At 51.9% G+C, this 26,546-nt stretch overlaps 1 protein-coding gene across 1 annotated transcript in view; it reads right to left on the reverse strand.

The window, feature by feature from the left end:
* naglu (N-acetylglucosaminidase, alpha) overlaps positions 1–22,277 on the reverse strand; it is a 37,518-nt gene extending 15,241 nt beyond the window's left edge. The window contains exons 1-3 of the mRNA XM_059957806.1: positions 21,759–22,277; positions 6,884–7,031; positions 3,108–3,254 (exon numbers count right to left, since the gene is read on the reverse strand). Coding sequence (XP_059813789.1) covers positions 3,108–3,254; positions 6,884–7,031; positions 21,759–22,174 — 711 coding nt within the window. The 5' untranslated portion in view covers positions 22,175–22,277. The remainder of the gene's footprint in view (positions 1–3,107; positions 3,255–6,883; positions 7,032–21,758) is intronic.
* Positions 22,278–26,546: the final 4,269 nt, after the last annotated feature.

Here is a 26,546-nt window from a genome sequence, read left to right on the forward strand (position 1 = left end):
TGCTCTAAAACTTGCAAGCAGTGAGATTAGCTCTGTTTGATGTGGGACAGGGAGCAGTTAGTAAAGATGGCGCCAGACGGTGACTCAGGCGACTTCTTACAGATGGTCCACAAAACAGTTTATTCTTCCTTTCTCATGCCTTTCTTTCCCTTTCAGGGTGGCTGGGATTCTACAGCTACAGCTCAAACTACCATTGTGGGTTTTCACAGTCTGTAAAAGGTGCGCCTTTGCGGAGCAGCCCCACAGACAACTAGGTTCCTCGCCGATTGAAGCATTGTGGGAGACTGAAACATATTCTCTCTTTCTCTGTCTTCGTTCTTGTAAACTGCTGGTCTCCCTCTCCTCGTTCTTGTAAGACGGATCTCGCTCTCCCTCGATGGAGAGCGAGCCCATCTGGGATACCGAGTGCTGGGCTATGGATGATAAGTTTTTGATAGCCTCTAGATCAAGGTCTTCTTTGGGGGCTTTTGCTGTCGCAAGTGGAAGGGGGGAGAGCAGGGAGAGGTGGAGGGCAGATGTTTCTGCTTGTGCATGGGAGGGGAGAGGGGGGCCTTTGTGGATGTCTTTGTGAAAAGTAGAATTCCAGGTTGCTTTGGGTAGACATTCTCTGATATTAAATCGAGCCATTTGAACTGTGGTGTTATGCTGGAAGCAAACAGCCAACAACACAGTAATTATTTTCTACCAAGATTTAGACTTCAAAACAAAAAAAGGTTAGAAATTTGATTTATTATCTAATTATCAAAGTATATTACATACAGCCTTCAGATTCATCTCCTTACAGACAGCCACGAACAGAGAAACCATAAAGAACCCAAGAAAAAAAAACTGTCACTCAATGCACAGAGAGAAAAAACACACAAATTGTGTAAACAATAACAGCAAACAGCATTCAGAACTGAAGTTTAATGGAAGACACGAAGCCAGATATTACTGAAACTGGAGCAGACCACAGCCCCAGTTCAGCGCAGAGCGGAGCAAATATCACGAGACCACAGACACGAAGCCGGGCAGCACTGAAACTGGAGCAGACCAAGCTCCAGTTCAGCGCAGAGCTGAGCAAATATCATGAGACCACACAAATACGAAGCTGGGCATCACTACAGCCGACCACAACCCCAGTTCAGTGCAGAGCGGAGCAAATATCACGAGACCACACAGATACAAAGCCGGGCAGCACTACAGCCGATGCAGATCACAGCCTCAGTTCAACACAGAGTGGAACAACCATCACGGGACCACACAGACACGAAGCCGGGCATCACTACAGCCGGTGCAGGCCACAGCCTCAGTTTAACACAGAATAAACGTCATGGACACTAATCAAGAGAAACCAAAGCAATCAGAAGAACTGTGTCACGGAAGCTAACAAAGTCAGCGACAGAATTCGAGATGATCAGCGTAGAAATCCAGTTCCATGAATCACCTGAACAGCAAGAGAGCAACATGGATGAAATAGAAAAGCTCAACCTGAAAACAAAACAGTCTGTAATGAATAAAACAACACAGTTTTCAGTAAGCAGAGGATTGCGAAGGAGAATGTGCAGGTCAGTGGGACTAGGTGAGAATAAGTGCTCGGCATGGACCAGAAGGGCCAAGATGGCCTGTTTCTGTGCTGTAATTGTTAGATGGTTTATATAGCAAATAAGAACAATGAGAAATCATAAGCACGAGAAAGTCTGCAGTTGCTGTGGAGGGGGGGAGGGGGGAGAATTTTTTTTTAGCTAGAGGGTCTTGGATTTATGGAATTCGTTGCTTCATACAGCTGTGGAGGCCCGATCATTGAGGGGGTTTAAGGAATTTGATAGGTATCAGGGTGTCAAGGGATATGGGGAAAAAGCCAGAACTTGGAACTAGATGGGAGGATAGTTTAGCTCATGGTGGAGTGGCAGAGTGTAAGTAGTACAAAAAAGTAGTGAGGTAGTGTTCATGGGTTCAACGTCCATTCAGAAATCCGATGGCATAGGGGAAGAAGCTGTTCCTGTGCCTTCAGACCCATGCACCTCCTCCCTGATGTTAGCAATGAGAAGATGGCCTGTTCTGGGTGATGGGGGTCCTTAATGGTGGATGCTGCCATTTTGAGGCATCACTCTGTGAAGCTGGCCTGAATGTTGGGGAGGGCTAGTGCTCACAATGAAGCTGATTTAGTTTACGACTCTTGCAGGAGTGGGGGAGGGGGCTCTAATTAAGCATAGGACGTACACCATTCTTGGTGCTATGTCTTCCACAGGCAGATTTGATCAAATATTTATGATTGATGATAAAGTTCCTTAATACTCCACAGGGTACAACAGAGCGTTAAAGAACAAAAAGACATTGATATAAAAATCCTAAGATCCCTGAATGATCGTGAAAAGAAAGCTACAGTTTGCAAGCCAGTCTAATCATCTTCCATCATGAATTATAAATGTCAGCCCAACTTTATGTTAATTAAAATATGTATGCCTTTGGAAGAAAGATATAGTCCCAACTTTTTACACATAGAGTCACACTGGAAGGCAGTGGAACCAGAGGCAAAGTTTTCCCAAAACTGCCCGGGTGGATTCCAGCCTCGTCAGTCATTCTTAAATTAATTGTCTTTTGTTTCTGTTCAACAAAATGCATTTTTCTGCCTCCGGGATGTTCAAACTTGTAGCTGCAGTTTGTCAGGGGTTGCTGTGTAGGGTCATTTGGAACTACTAACTGAGTGCTAGATATTAACCTGGACAGGGCAAACGCAAGCAAGAATTTGGATGAGACTAGAACTAGAGGTCATGGGTTAAGGGCGAAAGGTGAAGTGTTTAAGGGGAAATTTCTTCACTCTGAGGGTGGTGCGAGTATGGAACGAGCTGCCAGTGCATATGGTGAATGCATGGTCAATGTCAACATGCAAGAGAAATTTGTTTAGGTACATGGATAGCAGGGATATGGGTCAGGTGCAGGTCGATGACAGTAGACAGCTTAAATGGCTCAGCGCGGACCAGATGGGCCAAATGGCCCATCTGTGCTGTACTTTTCTAAGACTCTATGCTTTCATCTAAAACTACTGGTGATGGATACTTCAATGTGTGATATCTGGTGCTTTAAACATAAAATAATCCAATTGCCCAAGACTGACCAATCATTACCTGGAGATTTAACTGATTTTTATGCCAGGAATCTGACAACGGCCCTGCCCAGCTGTGCATATTGCCCATCCGGGCCCACGCAAGATATGCAGGCCCAACAAAATAGTCGTTGATTTCAGCTTGAGTGAGTCCAAGTGAAAGATATACCTAAGAAAAGGAAGAAAAAGAACACTTTGAATCAACAGCAACTTTAGTTATTTATTGAGACAGGGCACAGAATTGGCCCAAACTGCGCCGCCCAGCAATCCCCAATTTAACCCCAGCCCAACCACAGGACAACTTACAATGACCAGTTAACTGGAGCAGACGGAGGAAACCCATGCAGTCACGGGAGGAATGTACAAACTCCTTGTGGAAATGAACCCAGGTAACTGGAGCTGTAAAGCGCAGTACTGACCAGCTGCAGATAAACAGAGCAGAGGGTGGGATGCAAACTCATCAGGTTTCCCTGTCCTGGCTGGGACTTTTCTTTTTCAGTGTTGGACCTCCATTGACACAAGTGTCACCGCATGCTGCTGAATTACGGGTGGTAGAATAGCTCTTTGGGTTTCATTCAGAGCAGGATGACCTAGCTTGCATACGACAGCTAGAATGCAACAGTCATGGTCAAAATCAACCAACAAAAGGCCTCACAGTGCAGAATCAATTTCTACAGTTGTAGTTTGAGGAGTGGGGCTAGTCAGAGTCATAGAACACTACAGGACAGAAACAGACACTAGTACATGCCGAACCATTTAAACTGCCTAGTCCCATCAATCATAGCCCTCATGCCTTCTCATACTTAGCCAAATTTCTCTTAAATATTGAAATATACCTTGAATGCGCCACTTGCACAGCAGGCAGCTTGTTCCACACTCTCACCACTCTGAGTGAAAAGAACTTCTCCCCATGTTCCCCTTAAACATTTCACCCTTAACCAATGACCTCTAGTTCCAGTCCCACCCAATCTCAGTGGAAAAAGCCTTTCCCCATAATTCAGGTGAAGTCCTGGCAACATCCTTGTAAATTTTCTCCGTACTCTTTCAACCATATTGATATCTTTGCTGTGGGTAGGTGACCAAAACTAGACAATACGCCAAATTAGGCCTCAACAACATTTTATACAATTTCAACATAACTCCTGTACTCAATAAATTGATTTATGAAGGCCAATGTGCCAAAAACCTCCTTTACAACCCTATTTACACGTGACGCCGTTTTCAATTAATTATGGGCCTGTATTCACAGATCCCTTTGTTCTACTGCACTCCTCAGTGCCCTACCGTTCACTGGGCCTTACCCAAGGCCTAGCCTCTCCCCGCTAAAGCATCGATGAACCAAAGCCTCAACTCCCACTCCAGCAGTGGCCCAGTTACACAATGGCTGCTCCACTAAATTCCAAAGTCTTTTTATTGAACTTGCCAAGAGGTCCCGTTAATTTTCTGGTCCACAGTGACAGTCTTCCCCTCTATATATTGACAGTAGGAGCTTTGATAATAGTGAGCTTATTCTCCTGATGAAGATGGCATCCTGGCATCCGTTTTTATGTGGAGTGGAGCACATTAGTCTTGATATTTACTGCAGTGAGAACAAACTACTTCAGTATCCGAGGTGTTGTGAATAGACTGAACTCTACCATGGTCACAAAAGACTTGTGTGGCACATCCAAGTCAACAATTATTCAGCACACAACATAAATGTGGCCTGGTTCCATACATTGAAAGGATTCAACCATATTAATGAAAGAATGGCCCAAGGGTAGAACGTCAAAAGGCTTCATTTATTTGGTACATCCGATTGAAAGCAGCTTAGATAGAAAATTATAAACCAGTGAGTCTCACTTCAGTGTTAGGGATGTTACTGGAGCAGCGGGATTTATGAGCATTTGGAAAAGCATGGTCTAATTTAGAACAGTCAGAATGGTTTTGTACTGGGGCAGGTCACGCCTTATTAACTCAGTTGAGTTTTGAGGTGGTGACCAAGGTAATCTGTGAGGATAAAACAATGTAAGACTTTTCATGACCCCTCCTGACCTTCCTAATTCCCTCTGTATGTAAATTTCAAGAATAAACAACTTTAGTAACAAGGCCCTGTTGGCTAAACTAGGGCCAATTTCAGAGAAAAACAGGTATTGGACAGTAAATCATCACGATGGAACAGATACGGGCAAAATGTCTACACTGATAGATAGTTCAGTAGCAGGGAACTGTGCAAATGTGCAGCTCAGGGATTTCAAAAGGGAATTGGACCGGCACTTTTGAGGAAATAATTTAGTATTAATACTTCCAACAAGGAATCTGAATTTTTCTCAATTAGCTGGCAGTGTGGTAATTTATTTGCAACTCTGATGTCTTTATGGATTTATAACCTTTGTGAAATGTTATAGACAATAGACAGTAGGTGCAGGAGTAGGCCATTCGGCCCTTCTAGCCAGCACCGCCATTCACTGTGATCATGGCTGATCATACACAATCAGTACCCAGTTCCTGCCCTCTCCCCATATCCCTTGACCCCACTATCTATAAGAGTTCTATCGAACTCTCTCTTGAATGCATCCAGAGACTTGGCCTCCACTGCCTTCTGGGGCAGAGCATTCCATAGATCCACCACTCTCTGGGTGAAAAAGTTTTTCCGCATCTCTGTTCTAAATGGCCGACCCCTTATTCTTAAACTGTGGCCTCTAGTTCTGGACTCACCCATCAGCGGGAACATGCTTCCTGCCTCCAGTGTGTCCAATCCCTTAATAATCTTATGTTTCAATCTGATCCCCTCTCATCCTTCTAAATTCCAGTGTTAACATGCCCAGTCACTCCAATCTTTCAACATACGACAGTCCCGCCATTCCAGGAATTAACCTTGTGAACCTACGCTGCACTCCCTCAATAGCAAGAATGTCCTTCCTCAAATTTGGAGACCAAAACTGCACACAATACTCCAGATGGGATCTCACCAGGGCCCTGTACAGCTGCAGAAGGACCTCTTTACTCCTATACTCAATTCTTCTTGTTATAAAAGCCAGCATTGCCATTAGCTTTCTTCACTGCCTGCTGTACCTGCATGCTTGCTTTCATTTACTGATGTACAAGAACACCTAGATCTCATTGTGCTTCCCCTTTTCCTAACTTGACTCCATTTAGATAGTAATCTGCCTTCCTGTTCTTGCCACCAAAGTGGATAACTTCACATTTATCCACATTAAACTGCATCTGCCAAACATTTGCCCACTCACCCAACCTGTCCAAGTCACCTGCATTCTCATAACATCCTCCTGACATTTCACACTGTCACCCAGCTTTGTGTCATCAGCAAATTTGCTAATGCTACTTTTAATCCTTTCATCTAAATCATTAATGTATATTGTAAACAGCTGTAGTCCCAGCACCGAACCTTGCGGTACCCCACTGGTCACAGCCTGCCATTCCGAAAGGGACCCGTTAATCACTACTGTTTGTTTCCTGACAACACGGAACCTGTGTGACCACAGAGTGCTTTGTTTGTTTGGATGGAGGCTTACTAGAAGTTTGTGTGTGTTTTATGATGGGGCGGAGGGGGTTAAATGCAAGGGGTGGGGGAGCCTCTGAAGACAAATGGACTGAATGAAGAGCATTATGCAATGAAATGGATCAACCATTTCTGGTCTCTGTAAAAGCATAAACATGGTCTGTTTTGAGTTGTGAGACAGAAACTACGGAGCAACTTAACATGTAGAGCTAGACTTCCCCTGCAAGTGAAAAATGTGACTATAATTTGATCCACTCTGAATTTGTTAGAAGACCTTGCAGTCAGAAATGCCTTACTCTTTGCCATATGGCTTCTTGGCCAGTAAACGCCAAAGCAAGATTAATGCCACTTAATGCCATCCAGTCAATCTCTCTCTCCCATCGGTCCCAGTCCCACCAAACAAAGGAATAGCTGTACGAGCAAACATTCTGGTAATAATGGAACCTAAAACAGAAACAGAAAGCATTTTACACATTAGATCAATTGTCAAAAACACTTGCATATTTCTGCAGATGGACCGTGGAGAGCATCCTAACTGGCCGCATCACCATCTGGTATGAGGGGGGTTGAGGGGCTACTGCAAGGGATCAAATTTAACTGCAGAGAGCTGTAAACTCAGTTGGCGCCATCCTGGGCACCAGCCTTTGTAATATTCAAGTTTAATTGTCATTCAACCATGCATGAATACAGCCAAATAAAACATCGTTACTACAGGGGCAGGGTGCAAAACACAGTATCAACAGTCACATACAGCACCAAGCATTCACTAGGTAGCAAGCACAAATAGTATCACAATCACGCAATACAAAAAAAAAGTCAAAACCTCGGGCCATCAGTCCAGAGTCGACCACAATGGAGCCCGCCTTCAATACATCTTCAAGGAGCAATGCCCCAAAAAAAGGCTGCATCCATCATTAAACACCTCCACCACCCAGGTCATGCCCTCTTCTCATTGCTACCATCAGGGAGGGGGTACAGAAGCCTGAAGGCTCACACCCAACGATTCAGGAACTGCTTCTTCCCCTCTGCCATCAGGGAGCAGGTACAGGAGCCTGAAGACACACACTCAACGATTTAGGAATATCTTCTTCCCCTCTGCCATCAGGGAGGAGATACAGGAGCCTGAAGACACACACTCAGCGATTCAGGAACAGCTTCTTCCCCTCTGCCATCAGGGAGGAGGTACAGGAGCCTGAAGACACACACTCAGCGATTCAGGAACAGCTTCTTCCCCTCTGCCATCAGGGAGGAGGTACAGAAGCCTGAAGGCACACATTCAGCGATTCAGGAACAGCTTCTTCCCCTCTGCCATCAGGGAGGAGGTACAGGAGCCTGAAGGTACACACTCAACGATTCAGGAACAGCTTCTTCCCCTCTGTCATCAGGGAGGAGGTACAGGAGCCTGAAGACACACACTCAACGATTCAGGAACAGCTTCTTCCCCTCTGCCATCAGGGAGGAATTACAGAAGCCTGAAGAGACACACTCAACGATTTAGGAATATCTTCTTCCCCTCTGCCATCAGGGAGGAGATACAGGAGCCTGAAGACACACACTCAGCGATTCAGGAACAGCTTCTTCCCCTCTGCCATCAGGGAGGAGGTACAGGAGCCTGAAGACACACACTCAGCGATTCAGGAATATCTTCTTCCCCTCTGCCATCAGGGAGGAGATACAGGAGCCTGAAGACACACACTCAGCGATTCAGGAACAGCTTCTTCCCCTCTGCCATCAGGGAGGAGGTACAGGAGCCTGAAGACACACACTCAGCGATTCAGGAACAGCTTCTTCCCCTCTGCCATCAGGGAGGAGGTACAGGAGCCTGAAGGTACACACTCAACGATTCAGGAACAGCTTCTTCCCCTCTGTCATCAGGGAGGAGGTACAGGAGCCTGAAGACACACACTCAACGATTCAGGAACAGCTTCTTCCCCTCTGCCATCAGGGAGGAAATACAGAAGCCTGAAGAGACACACTCAACGATTTAGGAATATCTTCTTCCCCTCTGCCATCAGGGAGGAGATACAGGAGCCTGAAGACACACACTCAGCGATTCAGGAACAGCTTCTTCCCCTCTGCCATCAGGGAGGAGGTACAGGAGCCTGAAGGTACACACTCAACGATTCAGGAACAGCTTCTTCCCCTCTGTCATCAGGGAGGAGGTACAGGAGCCTGAAGGTACACACTCAGCGATTCAGGAACAGCTTCTTCCCCTCTGCCATCAGGGAGGAAATACAGAAGCCTGAAGAGACACACTCAATGATTTAGGAATATCTTCTTCCCCTCTGCCATCAGGGAGGAGATACAGGAGCCTGAAGACACACACTCAGCGATTCAGGAACAGTTTCTTCCCCTCTGCCATCAGGGAGGAGGTACAGGAGCCTGAAGGCACACATTCAGCGATTCAGGATCAGCTTCTTCCCCTGCCATCAGGGAGGAGGTACAGGAGCCTGAAGGCACACACCCAACGATTCAGGAATAGCTTCTTCCTGTCTGCCATCCAATTTCTGAATGGACAATGAACCCATGAACACTAACTCACTACGACTTTTATTTCTATTTTTGCACTACTTATTTAACTATTTAATGTAGTTCACAGTAAATACAATTATGTATTGCAATGTACTACTGCAAATTTCATGACACATGCCTGATTCGGATTTCAAAATACAAGAAGGATACTGATGAAAGGAACTGCGATGAGTATCGTGACAACATGTTCTCTGTGCAGCAGAGTTCTCTTAAAGAAAGCAGTGCACAAGCAGAGTTGGTGGTGGATGAGTCAGGTATAATTAGTACATTTAACAGGCTCGTAAATAGACAAGGCATTGAAGGTCATGGTGCGATAAACCAATATGGGAAAAAATTATTAAATATGCCAATTTAGCAAACTTGCTTGCAGTGTACATGGACTGAAGCTGCTTTCTTCAGCAGAATCAAGACTACACTGTTATCCAAATCGCTTTGGTTTTACAGTTACTATTTGAATTAGGTGTACATTTTTAATGAACACACCCAATACAAACAATTATTAGGTGGATTCTATCATGCTAAAAATTTTTAAGTTTGACAAACTTCAAAAGATGTGTTGTGGAGAGTGTATTGACTGGCTGCATCATTGCCTGGTATGGAAAATCCTACAGAAGGTAACAGTCAGCCCAGTTCATCACTGCGGGGACATGTCACTGAGAGAGTTGGATTACGCTTGCTGAGCTGAGTGCTTACACCTTGACCCTGAAGGAACACTGTTTCATTCGGCTGTATTAACGTATGGTTGAATGATAATTAAACTTGAAAATTTTTTCCTAGGGCTGGGTAGCCCAAACCTAGAGGACACAGATACAGAAAATAGGGCAGAGATTTAAAAGAAACCTCAGCGGTAACTTCTTTACACTGATGATTTTTTTTTTTAAAAAACCGTTTGCTCTATGCATGGTGATCACAATTATTTTCATGAACACTTGATTCAGAGCTCGACTGCCAGGTCCTAACGTCCACAGTACTGAGACAGGTTAAATAAGGTCTGGGGTTCTGCAGTCCACCACATTTTAACAGGATGAATAAGGGACTCGAGCATCCGTGTTTTTTGGTATCTGCGAGGAGTCCCAGAAACAAACTCTCGCGGATAAGGAGAGCCGACTGTACTAAAGTAAAAAGGTACATCTCCCTCCTCTCTTTAAGATCCACACTGATCTTCAAGGAGGCCTACACTGTCCCTTGCTATCCTTTTGCTCTTAAGATCACTATAGAAACCCCTGGGATTGTCTTTCACCTTATATGGCACTGCAATCTCATGTCCTTTTTAACCCCTCCTAATTTCTCTCTCAACAAGGTTTTTTGCATTTCTTATACTTCAGTACCTAATTGTCCTTCCTTTTCTTAACCAGGACCTCGATAACCACAGTTCCTTAATCCTATTAGCCTTACCTTTTACTCCGAAGGAACATGCAAATTCTGTGCATTCAACATTTCACTTTTGAAAAACTCCCACTTAACATCTCTTTGCCATAAAACAACCCATTCCAATCCACGCCTGCCATATCTGCTTTAACTCTTTCCACTCACACCTTAAGCCTACGTTTTATTTAGACTCCGCAATGTAGGAAAAAAAGTATGACTAATAAACTATCTCTCTTAAACCTATCTCAAACACACCTCTCCCATTTCCTGCACATCTGCCTTCACCCCATCCACCCACCACCCCATTCGGGATAGGATTCCCCTTGTCCTCACCTACCACCCCACCAGCCTCCAGGTCCAACGTATAATTCTCCATAACTTCCGCCACCTCCAACAGGATCCCACTACCAAGCACATCCTTCCCTCCCCCCACTTTCTGCTTTCCGCAGGGATCGCTCCCTACGTGACTCCCTTTTCCACTCGTCCCCCTCATCCCTTCCCACCGATCTCCTTCCTGGCACTTATCCTTGTAAGCAGAACAAGTGTTACACCTGCCCTTACACTTCCTCCCTCACCACCATTCAGGGTCCCAGACAGTCCTTCCAGGTGAGGCAACACTTCACCTGTGAGTCGGCTGGTGTGGTATACTGCGTCCGGTGCTCCCGGTGTGGTCTTTTATATATTGGTGAGACCCGACGCAGACTGGGAGACCATTTTGCTGAACACCTATGCTCGGTCTGTCAGAGAAAGCAGGATCTCCCAGTGGCCACACATTTTAATTCCACGTCCCATTCCCATTCTGATATGTCTATCCATGGCCTCATCTACTGTAAAGATGAAGCCACACTCAGGTTGGAAACACAGCACCTTATATACCGGCTGGGTAGCCTCCAACATGATGGCATGAACATTGACTTCTCTAACTTCCATTAATGCCCCCCCCCTCCCCTTCTTACCCCATCCCTGACAATATTTAGTTGTTTTTTTTTCTCTCTCTGCCCATCACTCTGCCTGTTCCCCATCTCCCTCTGGTGCTCCCCCCTCCCCCTTTCTTTCTCCCGAGGCCTCCCGTCCCATAATCCTTTCCCTTCTCCAGCTCTGTCACTTTCACCAATCACCTTTCCAGCTCTTAGCTTCATCCCACCCCCTCCGGTCTTCTCCTACCATTTTGCATTTCCCCCTCCCCCACTACTTTCAAGTCTCTTAGTATCTTTCCTTTCAGTTAGTCCTGACTAAGGGTCTCGGCCCGAAACGTCAACAGTGCCTCTCCTAAAAGATGCTGCCTGGCCTTCATTTTGTGTGTGTTTTTTGAATTTCCAGCATCTGCAAATTTCCTTATATTTGCTGTCTATGCCCCTCATGATTTTATAAGCCTCTAACAGGGGCAATGTATGGTGAGACTCCTAGCAAGGAGAGGTTGATGAGAAGGCAAATTGAAGTCAACAGGATGAGTTGCAACACAAACAGAATTCTACAGCACATTAAAGGCCCTTCAGCCAACAATGTTGTGCTGACCATGTAACCTACATGAGAAACTTCCTAGAATTTCCCTACCACATAGCCCTCTATTTTTCTAAGCTCCACGTTCTATCCAGGAGTCTCTTAAAAGGCCCTATCATTTCCGCCTCCACCACCGTCGCTGGTAGTGCATTCCACATACCCACTGCTCTCCATGTGAAAAACCCACCTCTGACATCCCCCGCGTACTGATTTCCAAGCAGCTTAAAACTATGCCCCCTCATGTTAGCTATTTCAACCCTGGGAAAAGGCCTTTGTCTATCCACACAATCAATGCCTCTCATCATCTTATGCACCTCTATCAGGTCACCCCTCATCCTCCGTCACTCTGAGGAGAAAAGGCCGAGTTTACTCAACCTATTACTCATCCTTGTAAATCTCCTCTGCACTCTCTCTATAGAATCCACATCCCTCCTGTTGTGAGGTGACCAGAACAGAACACAGTACTCCAAGTGGTGTCTGACCAAGATCTTATATAGCTGTAATATTACTTCACATCTCTTGAACTCAATCCCACGGTTGATGAATGCCAACACACCGTACGCCTTCTTAGCAACACTGTCAATGTGCACAGCAGCTTTAAGTGTCCTATGGACACAGACACCAAGATCCAACTGATCCCCCACACCGCCAAGAGTCTTACCATCAATATTCTATTTTGTGGTTAAATTTGACCTACCAAAATGAACCACAACACACTTATCTGGGTTGAACTCCATCTGCCACTTCTCGGCCCTCCAGACTATCACAACACCCCAACCTTTATGTCATCAGCAAACTTAATAACGCACTTTTTCATCCAAGTCATTTGTAAAAAAAAACACACCAGGGAGAGGTTTTTACTTTTACAAAAAAAGGTAAAAGGCAGAGAAAATCAAAAAAGATGAATACTGAAGGTGTTATATTTGAATGTGTGCAGTATATGAAATAAAGTTGATGAATGTAGCACAGTTACAGATTGGCATGGATGATGCTGTAAGCCATTAAACAGTGGCTGAAAGAAGATTATATCTGGGAGCTTAATGCCCAAGGATACACATTGTATCGAAAGGACAGGCGGGAAGGCAGAAAGGATGGTGTGGCTCTTGTGGGTAAGTAATGAAATTAAATCATTAGAAAGAAGTGACATAGGGTTGGAAGACATTGAATCATTGAGGATCGAGCTAAGGAACTGCAAGGGTAAAAAAAATACTGATGGAAGTTATATATAGATCCCCAAACAGTAGTATGGATGTGGTCTACAAGTTACAATGGGAGATAGAAAATGCATGCCAAAAGGGCAATAGCATCATGGTGAACTTCAGTATGCCAGTAGATTGGGAAAATCAGGTTTGTGCGGGATTCCAACGGGGGAATTTCTAGAATGCCTGCAAGATGGCGTTTTAAGAGCAGCTTGTGGCTGAGTCCAGCTAATCTGGCTTGTGTGTTGTTCAATGAACAGGAATTAATTAGATAGCTTAAGGTAAAAGAACCTTTACGGGCAATGGTACTAATATTATAAAAGTCACCATGGAATTTGAGAAAGTGAAACTAAAGTCAGATGTTTCGGTATTACAGCGGAGTAAAGGGAATTACAAAGGAATGAAAGAGGATTTGGCCAGAATTAATTGGAAAAGAACATTGGCAGGGATGATGGCACAGCAGCAATGGCTGGAATTTCTGGGAGCAATTTGGAAGGCTCAGGATATATGCATTCCAAAGGGGAAGAATTATTCTAAATGCAAGACGACACAACCATGGTTAACAAGGGAAGTCAAAGCCAACATAAAAGCCCAAGAGAGGGCTAACGGTACCAGGCATGTCAAAGGGACCGGGAATCTTTTTAAAAAGGAAGTAGAGATTCAATACAAAAGTAAGCTGGCCAATATTATTAACAAGGTTAACAAAAGTTTCTTCAGATGCATGAAGTGTAAGAGAGGCAAGAGTGGATATCGGACCACCGGAAAAAGATGTTGTAATGGGGAATGAGGAAATGGCAGATGAACTGAACAAGTATTTTGCATCAATCTTCACTGTGGAAGGCACCAGCAGTATGGTGGAAGCTCCAGGTGTCAGGGATCACGAAGTGTGTGAAGTTACCATTACTAGAGAGAAAGTTCTGGGGAAACTTGACAGGTCTGAGGTAGGGAGTCACATTAGATAGATGGACTACACCCCAGGGCTCTGAAAGAGGTGGCTGAAGAGATTGTGGAAGCATTAGTAATGATCTTTCAAGAACCACTAGATTCTAGAATCGTTCCAGAAGACTGGAAAATTGTAAGAGGGGAGAAAGACAGAAAAAAGGAAATTAAAGGCAAGTTAGTCTGATCTCAGTGGTTGGGAAGATGTTGTAGTTGATTGTCCAGGATGTGGTTTCACGGTACTTGGAGGCACATGATAAAATATGCTATAGTCAGCATGGTTTCCCCAAGGAAAGAAATGACAAACAGGGTAAAGCCAAAGGAGAATCTGTTGGTGATGTGTATCTGTTTGGGTTTTCAGAAGGGTTTGACAAGCTGCCAATCATGAGGCTGCTTAAGAAGCTACGACCCCATGGTATTCCAGGAAACATTCTAGCATGGATAAAGCGGTGGCTGCCTGGCAGGAGGCAAAAAGTGGGAATAAAGGGAGCCTTTTCTGGTTGGCTGCCAGTGACTAGTGGTGTTCCACAGGGGTCTATGGTGGGACCAAGTCTTTTTACACTGTATTTCAGTGATTTAGATAATGGAATTGACGGTTTTGTTGCAAAGTTTGCAAACAATACAAAGATAAGAGGAGAGGGAGGCAGCTTTGAGGAAGTAGAGAGGCTACTTAGAAGGAAGATTAGGAGAATGGGCAAAGAAATGGCAGATGGAATACTGTCAGGAAGTATATGGTCACATGATTTGGTAGAAGAAATGAAAGGCTTGACTATTTCCTAAAGTATAACAATCTGAGGTGCAAAAGGATTTGGGAATCCTTGTGCAGAATTCCTTAAAGGTTAATTTACATATTTGGTTTGTGGTGAGAAAAGCAAATACAACGTTACAACAGATACAACGCTGCCACAATACAACAAATCAAACTCACATACACCACTTGTGCTGGCAGTTCATTCCACACCCTCATTAACCTCTGAGTAAAGAAGTTTCCCCTCATGTTTCCCTTAAGCTCACCTTTCACCCTCAACCCATAACATCTGGTTGTAGTCCCGCCCAACCTCAACGGAAAAAGCATTTACCCGATCTATACCACTTATAATTTTGTATCCCTCTATCAAATCTCCCCCTAATCTTCTACGTTCCAAGGAATAAAGTCCTAACCTATTCAGTCTTTCCTTCTAACTCTCATCCTCCAGGCCCAGCAACATCTTTGCAAATTTTCTCTGTGGTGTCAACCACAAGTTTGCTGATCCAGCTAACTACATCACCACAAACAAGAGAAAATCTGCAGATGCTGTAAATTGAAGCAACACACACACAAAATGCCGGAGAAACTTAGCAGGCCAGACAGCATCCATGGAAGAGCAGAGTCAACTTTTCAGGCCAAAACCCTTCATCAGAACCATATTATCATCCAGATCATTGATGTAGATAACAAACAACAACAACAGACCCAGCACCAATCCCTGCGGCACTCTGCAAGTTATAGGCCTTCAGTCAGAGGGGCAACCCTCTACCACCACTCTCTGGCTTCTCCCACAAGGCCAATGTCTCATCCAATTTATTACCCCATCCTGAATACTGAGCTTCTGAACTTTCTTGACCAACTTCCATGTGGGCCTTGTCAAATGCCCTGCTAAAATGCATGTAGAGGATCCACTGCCTTGCCTTCCAGTAAAATCTGTAGGATTGGTTGGACATGACCTACCATACATGAAGCCATACTGACAATCCTTAACCTGCCTATGTCTGTCCAAAGACTTGCATATCCGGTCCCTTCAAGTACTTTCCGATAACTTTCCCACAACTGATGTCAGACTCACCAGCCTGTAACTTCCTGGCTTAGTTTAAGGCCTTTTTTAAACAACATCAACTACGCATCAATTCCCTGTACACCAAAGAGGATTTAACTATCTCCGCTGGGGCCCCGGCAACTTCTGCACATGTCCCTGTCGGGTCCAAGGGAGCATGGGGATTTATCCACCCTGATTTGCCTCAGATTAACAAACTCTCCCTCTATAAACTGTACAGGGTCCATGAAGTCGATGCTGCTTTGCCTCATTTCTATAGACTCTGTTTCTGCCCCCAAAGTAAAAACAGTTGTGAAGAATTCATTTAAGATCTTTCCCCACCTGTTTTGGCTCCATACATAGATTACCATTCTCATCTTCCAGATGACCAATTTTGTCCCTTTTGCTTTTTAAACACATCTGTAGAATCCCTTAGGATTCCCCCTCACCTTGTCTTGCCTTCGTGATTTCTTTCTGAAGCGTTCTCCTGCATTTCTTGTACTTCATAAGCACCTCATTTGTTCCTACTATAAACCTCCTTTATTATCTTAACCAGGGCCTCAATATCTCTTCATAAGCAGGGCTCCTTACACTTGTTATCTTTACCTATCTGACAGGCACATACCAGCTTTGTACTCCCAAAATTTCACTTTTGAAAGCTACCCACTTACCAAGTGCATCTCAGCCAGAAAACAACCTGTCCCAATCTACACTTGCCAGATCATTTAAATACCATCAAAATTGGTGTTTCTCCTATTGAAAATTTCCCCCTTTCACAAACTTCGAACACCCGCCTGTCTCATTCCCTAATAGCAGGTCAAGTATCACACGCTCTCTTGTTGGGATTTCCATGTACCAATGAAGGAAACCTTCCTGAACACACATGACAAACTCTATCCCATCTAGTCCTTTCAGAGCGTGGGCCTATAACAACCTTATGTTTCTCACAACAGTCTGCGATCTCTTTACAAACTTATTCCTCTAAATCCCTTGCACTGTTGGGTGGTCTATAATATAGACCCATTAATGTGGTCATAGCTTTCCTATTTCTCAGTTGCACTCATAACATCTCACTAGACGAGTTCTCCGGTCTGCTCTAATGGAGCACTGCCCTGAATAGTAATACCACCTCCTGCCCCTATAATTCCTCCCACTCTGTCACGTTAAAAACAATGGAACCCCAAGACCTCTGAGCGGTCAGTCCTCCCCCCTCCTGCAGCCAAGTCTCACTAACAGCTACAACACCAGGCATGGATCCATGCCCGGAGCTCACCCACCTTTCCTACCATAGTTATTACATCACAGCTCAGGACACGAGTCACAACACGCTCCACCTTTGATTCCTGACTTTGTCCAACATCAGCCTCCATCAGCTCTCTACTAACTGTTGTGGGGGGGGGGGGGAGGAGGCAGAGGACGGGGGGGGGGGGGGGGAGGAGGCAGAGGACAGGGCGGGGGGTGAGGCAGAGGACGGGGGGGCAGAGGACGGGGGGGGGCAGAGGACGGGGGGGGGGCAGAGGACGGGGGGGGGGCAGAGGACGGGGGGGGGGCAGAGGACGGGGGGGGGCAGAGGACGGGGGGGGGCAGAGGACGGGGGGGGGCAGAGGACGGGGGGGGCAGAGGACGGGGGGGGCAGAGGACGGGGGGGGCAGAGGACGGGGGGGGCAGAGGACGGGGGGGGCAGAGGACGGGGGGGGCAGAGGACGGGGGGGGCAGAGGACGGGGGGGGCAGAGGACGGGGGGGGCAGAGGACGGGGGGGCAGAGGACGGGGGGGGCAGAGGACGGGGGGGCAGAGGACGGGGGGGGGCAGAGGACGGGGGGGGCAGAGGACGGGGGGGGGCAGAGGACGGGGGGGGCAGAGGACGGGGGGGGCAGAGGACGGGGGGGGCAGAGGACGGGGGGGGCAGAGGACGGGGGGGGCAGAGGACGGGGGGGGCAGAGGACGGGGGGGGGCAGAGGACGGGGGGGGCAGAGGACGGGGGGGGCAGAGGACGGGGGGGGCAGAGGACGGGGGGGGCAGAGGACGGGGGGGCAGAGGACGGGGGGGGCAGAGGACGGGGGGGCAGAGGACGGGGGGGGCAGAGGACGGGGGGGGCAGAGGACGGGGGGGGCAGAGGACGGGGGGGGCAGAGGACGGGGGGGGGAGGCAGAGGACGGGGGGGGAGGCAGAGGACGGGGGGGGGGGAGGCAGAGGACGGGGGGGGGGGAGGCAGAGGACGGGGGGGGGGAGGCAGAGGACGGGGGGGGGGAGGCAGAGGACGGGGGGGGGGAGGCAGAGGACGGGGGGGGGAGGCAGAGGACGGGGGGGGGGAGGCAGAGGACGGGGGGGGAGGCAGAGGACGGGGGGGGGAGGCAGAGGACGGGGGGGGAGGCAGAGGACGGGGGGGGAGGCAGAGGACGGGGGGGGGAGGCAGAGGACGGGGGGGGGAGGCAGAGGACGGGGGGGGGAGGCAGAGGACGGGGGGGGGAGGCAGAGGACGGGGGGGGGAGGCAGAGGACGGGGGGGGGGAGGCAGAGGACGGGGGGGGAGGCAGAGGACGGGGGGGGAGGCAGAGGACGGGGGGGGGGAGGCAGAGGACGGGGGGGGGAGGCAGAGGACGGGGGGGGGGGAGGCAGAGGACGGGGGGGGGGAGGCAGAGGACGGGGGGGGGGAGGCAGAGGACGGGGGGGGGGGAGGCAGAGGACGGGGGGGGGGAGGCAGAGGACGGGGGGGGAGGCAGAGGACGGGGGGGGAGGCAGAGGACGGGGGGGGAGGCAGAGGACGGGGGGGGGAGGCAGAGGACGGGGGGGGGAGGCAGAGGACGGGGGGGGGAGGCAGAGGACGGGGGGGGGAGGCAGAGGACGGGGGGGGGAGGCAGAGGACGGGGGGGGGAGGCAGAGGACGGGGGGGGGGAGGCAGAGGACGGGGGGGGGAGGCAGAGGACGGGGGGGGGAGGCAGAGGACGGGGGGGGGAGGCAGAGGACGGGGGGGGGGGGAGGCAGAGGACGGGGACGGGGAGGCAGAGGACGGGGACGGGGAGGCAGAGGACGGGGACGGGGAGGCAGAGGACGGGGACGGGGAGGCAGAGGACGGGGACGGGGAGGCAGAGGACGGGGACGGGGAGGCAGAGGACGGGGACGGGGAGGCAGAGGACGGGGGGGGGGAGGCAGAGGACGGGGGGGGGGAGGCAGAGGACGGGGGGGGGAGGCAGAGGACGGGGGGGGAGGCAGAGGACGGGGGGGGGAGGCAGAGGACGGGGGGGGGAGGCAGAGGACGGGGGGGGGGAGGCAGAGGACGGGGGGGGAGGCAGAGGACGGGGGGGGGGAGGCAGAGGACGGGGGGGGGGAGGCAGAGGACGGGGGGGGGGAGGCAGAGGACGGGGGGGGGGAGGCAGAGGACGGGGGGGGGAGGCAGAGGACGGGGGGGGGAGGCAGAGGACGGGGGGGGGAGGCAGAGGACGGGGGGGGGAGGCAGAGGACGGGGGGGGGGAGGCAGAGGACGGGGGGGGGGGAGGCAGAGGACGGGGGGGGGAGGCAGAGGACGGGGGGGGGGGGGAGGCAGAGGACGGGGGGGGGGGAGGCAGAGGACGGGGGGGGGGAGGCAGAGGACGGGGGGAGGGAGGCAGAGGACGGGGGTGAGGCAGAGGACGGGGGGGGGGGGGGAGGCAGAGGACGGGGGGGGGGGGGAGGCAGAGGACGGGGGGGGGGAGGCAGAGGACGGGGGGGGGGGAGGCAGAGGACGGGGGGGCAGAGGACGGGGGGGGCAGAGGACGGGGGGGGGCAGAGGACGGGGGGGGGGAGGCAGAGGACGGGGGGGGGGAGGCAGAGGACGGGGGGGGGGAGGCAGAGGACGGGGGGGGGGGGAGGCAGAGGACGGGGGGGGGGGAGGCAGAGGACGGGGGGGGGGGGAGGCAGAGGACGGGGGGGGGGGAGGCAGAGGACGGGGGGGAGGCAGAGGACGGGGGGGGGGGGAGGCAGAGGACGGGGGGGGGGGAGGCAGAGGACGGGGGGGGGGAGGCAGAGGACGGGGGGGGGGAGGCAGAGGACGGGGGGGGGGAGGCAGAGGACGGGGGGGGGGGGGAGGCAGAGGACGGGGGGGGGGGGAGGCAGAGGACGGGGGGGGGGAGGCAGAGGACGGGGGGGGGGGAGGCAGAGGACGGGGGGGGGGGGGGAGGCAGAGGACGGGGGGGGGAGGCAGAGGACGGGGGGGGGGAGGCAGAGGACGGGGGGGGGGGAGGCAGAGGACGGGGGGGGGGGGGGGAGGCAGAGGACGGGGGGGGGGGGGAGGCAGAGGACGGGGGGGGGGGGAGGCAGAGGACGGGGGGGGGGGGGAGGCAGAGGACGGGGGGGGGGGAGGCAGAGGACGGGGGGGGGGAGGCAGAGGACGGGGGGGGCAGAGGACGGGGGGGGGCAGAGGACGGGGGGGGGCAGAGGACGGGGGGGGCAGAGGACGGGGGGGGCAGAGGACGGGGGGGGGGGCAGAGGACGGGGGGGGGGAGGCAGAGGACGGGGGGGGAGGCAGAGGACGGGGGGGGGAGGCAGAGGACGGGGGGGGAGGCAGAGGACGGGGGGGGGGAGGCAGAGGACGGGGGGGGGGGGAGGCAGAGGACGGGGGGGGGAGGCAGAGGACGGGGGGGGGGGAGGCAGAGGACGGGGGGGGGAGGCAGAGGACGGGGGTGAGGCAGAGGACGGGGGGGGGAGGCAGAGGACGGGGGGGGGGGAGGCAGAGGACGGGGGGGGGAGGCAGAGGACGGGGGGGGGGAGGCAGAGGACGGGGGGGGGGAGGCAGAGGACGGGGGGGGGGGAGGCAGAGGACGGGGGGTGAGGCAGAGGACGGGGGGGGGGAGGCAGAGGACGGGGGGGGGGGGAGGCAGAGGACGGGGGGGGGGAGGCAGAGGACGGGGGGGGGGAGGCAGAGGACGGGGGGGGGGAGGCAGAGGACGGGGGGGGGAGGCAGAGGACGGGGGTGAGGCAGAGGACGGGGGTGAGGCAGAGGACGGGGGGGGGAGGCAGAGGACGGGGGGGGGAGGCAGAGGACGGGGGGGGGAGGCAGAGGACGGGGGGGGGGAGGCAGAGGACGGGGGGGGGGAGGCAGAGGACGGGGGGGGGGAGGCAGAGGACGGGGGGGGGGAGGCAGAGGACGGGGGGGGGGGAGGCAGAGGACGGGGGGGGGGAGGCAGAGGACGGGGGGGGGGGAGGCAGAGGACGGGGGGGGGGGGAGGCAGAGGACGGGGGGGGGGGGAGGCAGAGGACGGGGGGGGGGGGAGGCAGAGGACGGGGGGGGGGGGGAGGCAGAGGACGGGGGGGGGAGGCAGAGGACGGGGGGGGGGAGGCAGAGGACGGGGGGGGGGAGGCAGAGGACGGGGGGGGGGGGGAGGCAGAGGACGGGGGGGGGGGGGGAGGCAGAGGACGGGGGGGGGGAGGCAGAGGACGGGGGGGCAGAGGACGGGGGGGGGAGGCAGAGGACGGGGGGGGGGAGGCAGAGGACGGGGGGGGGGGAGGCAGAGGACGGGGGGGGGAGGCAGAGGACGGGGGGGGGAGGCAGAGGACGGGGGGGGGAGGCAGAGGACGGGGGGGGGGAGGCAGAGGACGGGGGGGGGAGGCAGAGGACGGGGGGGGGAGGCAGAGGACGGGGGGGGGGAGGCAGAGGACGGGGGGGGAGGCAGAGGACGGGGGGGGGGGGGAGGCAGAGGACGGGGGGGGGGGGGAGGCAGAGGACGGGGGGGGAGGCAGAGGACGGGGGGGCAGAGGACGGGGGGGGGAGGCAGAGGACGGGGGGGGGGAGGCAGAGGACGGGGGGGGGGGGGAGGCAGAGGACGGGGGGGGGGGGGGGGAGGCAGAGGACGGGGCGAGTCGACTTCACCTGTCAGGCGCGGTGATTTTCAACACCCGGGGGAGCCGTGGCAGCGGCTGGGGCAGCCGGAGCTGCCGTCCGGACCAGGAGACATGGCAGCCACAGAAAGCCCGCAGGTACCAGTACAGGCCGCTGGCTGCCGCCGCGCCCGTGGTGCCCAGCACCTGGACCCGGCCGTCGGGCAGCGAGCTCAACTCGAAGGCCGGGGCCGTGGCGTCGGCTCCCTCCGGCCGCCGCTGCCTGACTGTCAGCACGAAGTCATCGGCCCGGGGCCCGAGCAGCCGGCGGCACAGCTGCTGCGCTGCCTCCGACTGCACCTGGTCACTCGCGGCCGGCACCAGGTGCGACAGGCTGGCGAAGCGAACCGCGGCCAAACCCGGCGCCGTCAGCAGGAGAATCACAGCCACCCAGCTCGGCCGCGCCATTGCTGCCGCTCGGCCCGTCACCCCGCCGCTGGCCCGGCCCCCGCGGCTTGATGGACAAAGGCTCGGCCAATCATGCGCCCGCTCACAGAGCCGCCCGGCTGCCGTTCAGCCAGTGACGTCTCCGCACTCCGAGCCGCCACAGTTGACCGACAGCGTCTTGACCAATCCGGCGCCCGCTCACAGAGCCGCCCGGCTGCCGTTCAGCCATTGACGTCTCCGCACTCCGAGCCGCCACAGTTGACCGACAGCGTCTTGACCAATCCGGCGCCCGCTCACAGAGCCGCCCGGCTGCCGTTCAGCCAGTGACGTCTCCGCACTCCGAGCCGCCACAGTTGACCGACAGCGTCTTGACCAATCCGGCGCCCGCTCACGGAGCCGCCCGGCTGCCGTTCAGCCAGTGACGTCTCCGCACTCCGAGCCGCCACAGTTGACCGACAGCGTCTTGACCAATCCGGCGCCCGCTCACGGAGCCGCCCGGCTGCCGTTCAGCCAGTGACGTCTCCGCACTCCGAGCCGCCACAGTTGACCGACAGCGTCTTGACTAATCCGGCGCCCGCTCTCCGAGTTGCTGGGCAGCTGCTCGGCCAATCCCCGCGTCCCCTGTCCGACAGGACAGCCGGCAGCTGCTTTGGTAGCAGCCCGGCCTTCCTGAAATCAGGGGAGATTCAAACTTCAAAATGGCTTTTATCATCAAAGTGCACCGTGCCAACCATCCCTGCTGAAGGGCCTCGGCCTGAAAAATCGACCGTACTCCTGTCCGTGGGCGCTGCCTGGCCTGCTGAGTGCCTCCCAATTTTTGTGCTCGTTGCTTGGATCGTCAACAGAGATCAACAAACCGCGTGCATGCAAATATAAATAAATAGCATTAAATTGTCAGAACCCTTATAGAGAGTTCATTGGTTGTGAAGAATAACGTGAGCTGCCTTTTCGACCATTGCACGGTAGCACACCCATCTATGACGATGAAATGCTTTGAGAGGTCTGAACTCCTGCCTCAGCAAGGACCTGGACCCATTGCAATCTGCCTGTCGCCACAATGGCTCTCCTCACAGCCTCAGACCACCTGGACAACACAAACACCTGCGTCAGGATGCTGGTTCATCGACTATAGCTCAGCACTTAAAACCATCATTCCCACCATCCTGATTGAGAGGTGGCAGAACCTGGGCCTCTGCACCTCCCTCTGCAATTGGGCCCTCAGCTTCCTAACCGGAAGAGGATTGGTGATAACATCTCCTCCTCGCTGACAATCAACACTGGGCCTCTGTACCTCACTCTGCAATAGGATCCTTGGCTTCCTAACCGGAACACCACAGTCTCTGCAGATTGATGATAACGCTGGTGCACCTCAGGGGTGTGTGCTTAGCCCACTGCTCTACACTCTGTATAGACATGTCAATGTAACTAGGCATAGCTCAAATACTATCTATAAATTTGCTGATGATACAACCATTGTTGGTAGAATAGGTGGGGATGAGAGGGCATACAGGAGTGAGATATGCCAACTAGTGGAGTGGTGCCTCCACAACAACCTGGCACTCAACATCAGTAAGATGAAAGAGCTGATTGTGGACTTAAGGAAGGGTAAGATGAAGGAATATATTACCAATCCTCATAGAGGGATCAGAAGTGGAGAGAGTGAGCAGCTTCAAGTTCCTGGGTGTCAAGATCTCTGAAAATCTAACTTGGTCCCAACATATTGATATAGTTATAAAGAAGGCAAGACAGTGGCTATACTTTATTAGGAGATTTGATATGTCAACAAATACACTCAAAAAACTTCTATAGATGTACCGTGGAAAACATTCTGACAGGCTGCATCACTGGGTGGGGGGAGGGGGCTATTGCACAGGACCGAAAGAAACTGCAGAGGGTTGTAAATCTAGTCAGCTCCATCTTGGGTACAAAGTACATACTACAAAGTACCCAGGAAATCTTCAAGGAGTGGTGTCTCAGAAAGGCAGCGTCCATTATTAAGGACCTCCAGCACTTAGGGCACATAAAGTATACTGAATAAGATTTATTTATTTATTCTATATCATGAATTGCATTGAACTGCTGCTGCTAAGTTGGCAAATTTCACGTCACATGCCGGTGATAATAAAACCGATTCTGTGGGAACATTTCAGTGATGGGGCAAGTGAAGTTATCCCTTTTGGTTCAAGAGTTTGAATGTTGAGGGGTAATAACTGTTCCTGAACTTGATGTTGTGAGTCCTGAGCCTCCCGTACCTCCTCCCTGATGGTTATGGGATAATGAATGACTCAAGGGAAGATCTATACTACAATACCACTTTTCTCGGCAGGCGGCAATCAGCTCAGCGAGGTCATTCATTGGTGACATAGCGTGAGGTTTAAAAAGAGTTCGGGTGCTACTCGGCAGGCTGCCATCACTGGGGGGGGGGGACAATAAAAGAAATGGAGGTGTCAGCGGAGCAGCCACTGCTGAGGTGAGGCATTGTCAGAGTGGTCCGCCTTTGGCTCAACAGGCCTAGATGAGAATAGGCTTGGGCAAAATCAGGCAGAAGTTCTAAGAAAGTTTCTGGTAAGTATTTTTTTCCTGTTGATACATAGTGAGTCCGCTGAGAATATATGAGGATATGTTCCTTGTGTGAGATGTGGGAAATCTGTGAGACCTCCAGCCTGTCTGATAACTCCATCTGCACGCAGTGTATCAAGCTGCAGCTCCTTAGAGACCCTGATAAGAAGCTAGAAATGGTACTTAACATCTGAGGGTACACATTGTATCAAAAAGACAGGCAGTTCAGCAGAGCGGGTAGGGTGGCTGTAATGGTAAAAAATGAAATTAAATCCTCAGAAAGAAGTGACATAGGGTCGGAAGTTGTAGTATCCTTGTGGTAGAGATAAGAAACTACAAGGGTAAAAAGACCTTAATGGGAGTTGTATACAGACCTCCGAACAGTAGCCAGGATGTGGGCTATGAATTACAATGGGAGATGGAAAAAGCATGTGAAAAAGGCAGTCTTGCAATCGTCATGAGGGATTTCAATGTGCAGGTAGATTGGGAAAATCTGGTTGGAGATGGATCCCAAGAGAGGGAATTTGTAGAGTGCCTATGAGATGACTTTTTAGTGCAGCTTGTGGATGAGTCCACTCGGGGAAGGATGATCCTGGATTGGGTTTTGTGCAATAAACCAGTTTTGATTCGGGAGCTTAACGTTTGAGCTTAAGGTAAAAGAACCCTCAGGAGGCAGTAGTAATATATATGATAGGATTTACCCTGCAGTTTGAGGGGGAGAAGATGCAGTCAAATGTAGAAACATAGAAAAAGTACAGCACAATATAGGTCCCTCAGCCCACAAAGCTGTGCCAAATGTGTACTTACCTGCGAAATTACCTGGGGTTAGCCATGGCCATCTGTTTTCCTAAGCTCCATGTAGCTATCCAGGAGTCTCTTAAAAGACCCTATCGTATCCGCCTCCACAACCAATACTGGCAGCCAATTCCGCGCGCTCACCACTCTCTGCGTAAAAAAACTCACCCCTGACATCCCCTCTGTACCTGCTTCCAAGCACCTTAAAACCGTGTCCATTTGTGGCAACCATTTCAGCCCTGGGAAAAAGCCACTAACTCTCCATGCAATCAATGGCTCTCATCATCTTGTACACCTCTATCAGGTCACCTCTCATCCTCCATTGCTCCAAGGAGAAAAGGCCGAGTTCACTCAATCTATTCTCATAGGGCATGCTCCCCAATTCAGGCAACATCCTTGTAAAACTCCTCTGCACCCTTTCTATAGTTTCCGCATCCTTCTTGTAGTGAGGCAACCAGAACTGAGCACAGTACTCCAAGTGGGGTCTGACCAGGGTCCTATAGATCTGTAACATTACCTCTCAGCTCTTAAACTCAATCCCACGATTGATGAAGGTCAATACACTATATGCTTTCTTAACCACTGAATTAACATGCGCAGCAGCTTTGAGTGTCCTACGGACCCAGACCCCAAGATCCCTCTGATCCTCCACACTGCCAAGAGTCTTATCATTAATGCTATATTCTGCCATCATATTTGACCTACCAAAATGAACCACCTCACACTTATCTGGGTTGAACTCCATCTGTACTTCTCAGCAACACACACAAAATGCTGGTGGAACACAGCAGGCCAGGCAGCATCTATAAGGAGAAGCATTGTTGATGTTTCGGGCCGAGACCCTTCGTCAGGAGGGTAAAAGGAATCTAAGGGGAAAGCACTATGGGTAGTAGAAGAAGGCAGAATCATGAGAGAGGTGATAGGCAGCTGGAAGAGGAGACAGTGAAAGTGGGATGGGGGAAGGGAGAGGGAGGGAATTACCAGAAGTTGGAGAATTCGATGTTCAATCCAGTAATTCCCTCCCAGTTCCAGTTTTCCA

The sequence above is a fragment of the Hypanus sabinus genome (assembly GCF_030144855.1).
Source record: "Hypanus sabinus isolate sHypSab1 chromosome X1 unlocalized genomic scaffold, sHypSab1.hap1 SUPER_X1_unloc_2, whole genome shotgun sequence".
Lineage (NCBI taxonomy): Eukaryota > Metazoa > Chordata > Chondrichthyes > Myliobatiformes > Dasyatidae > Hypanus > Hypanus sabinus.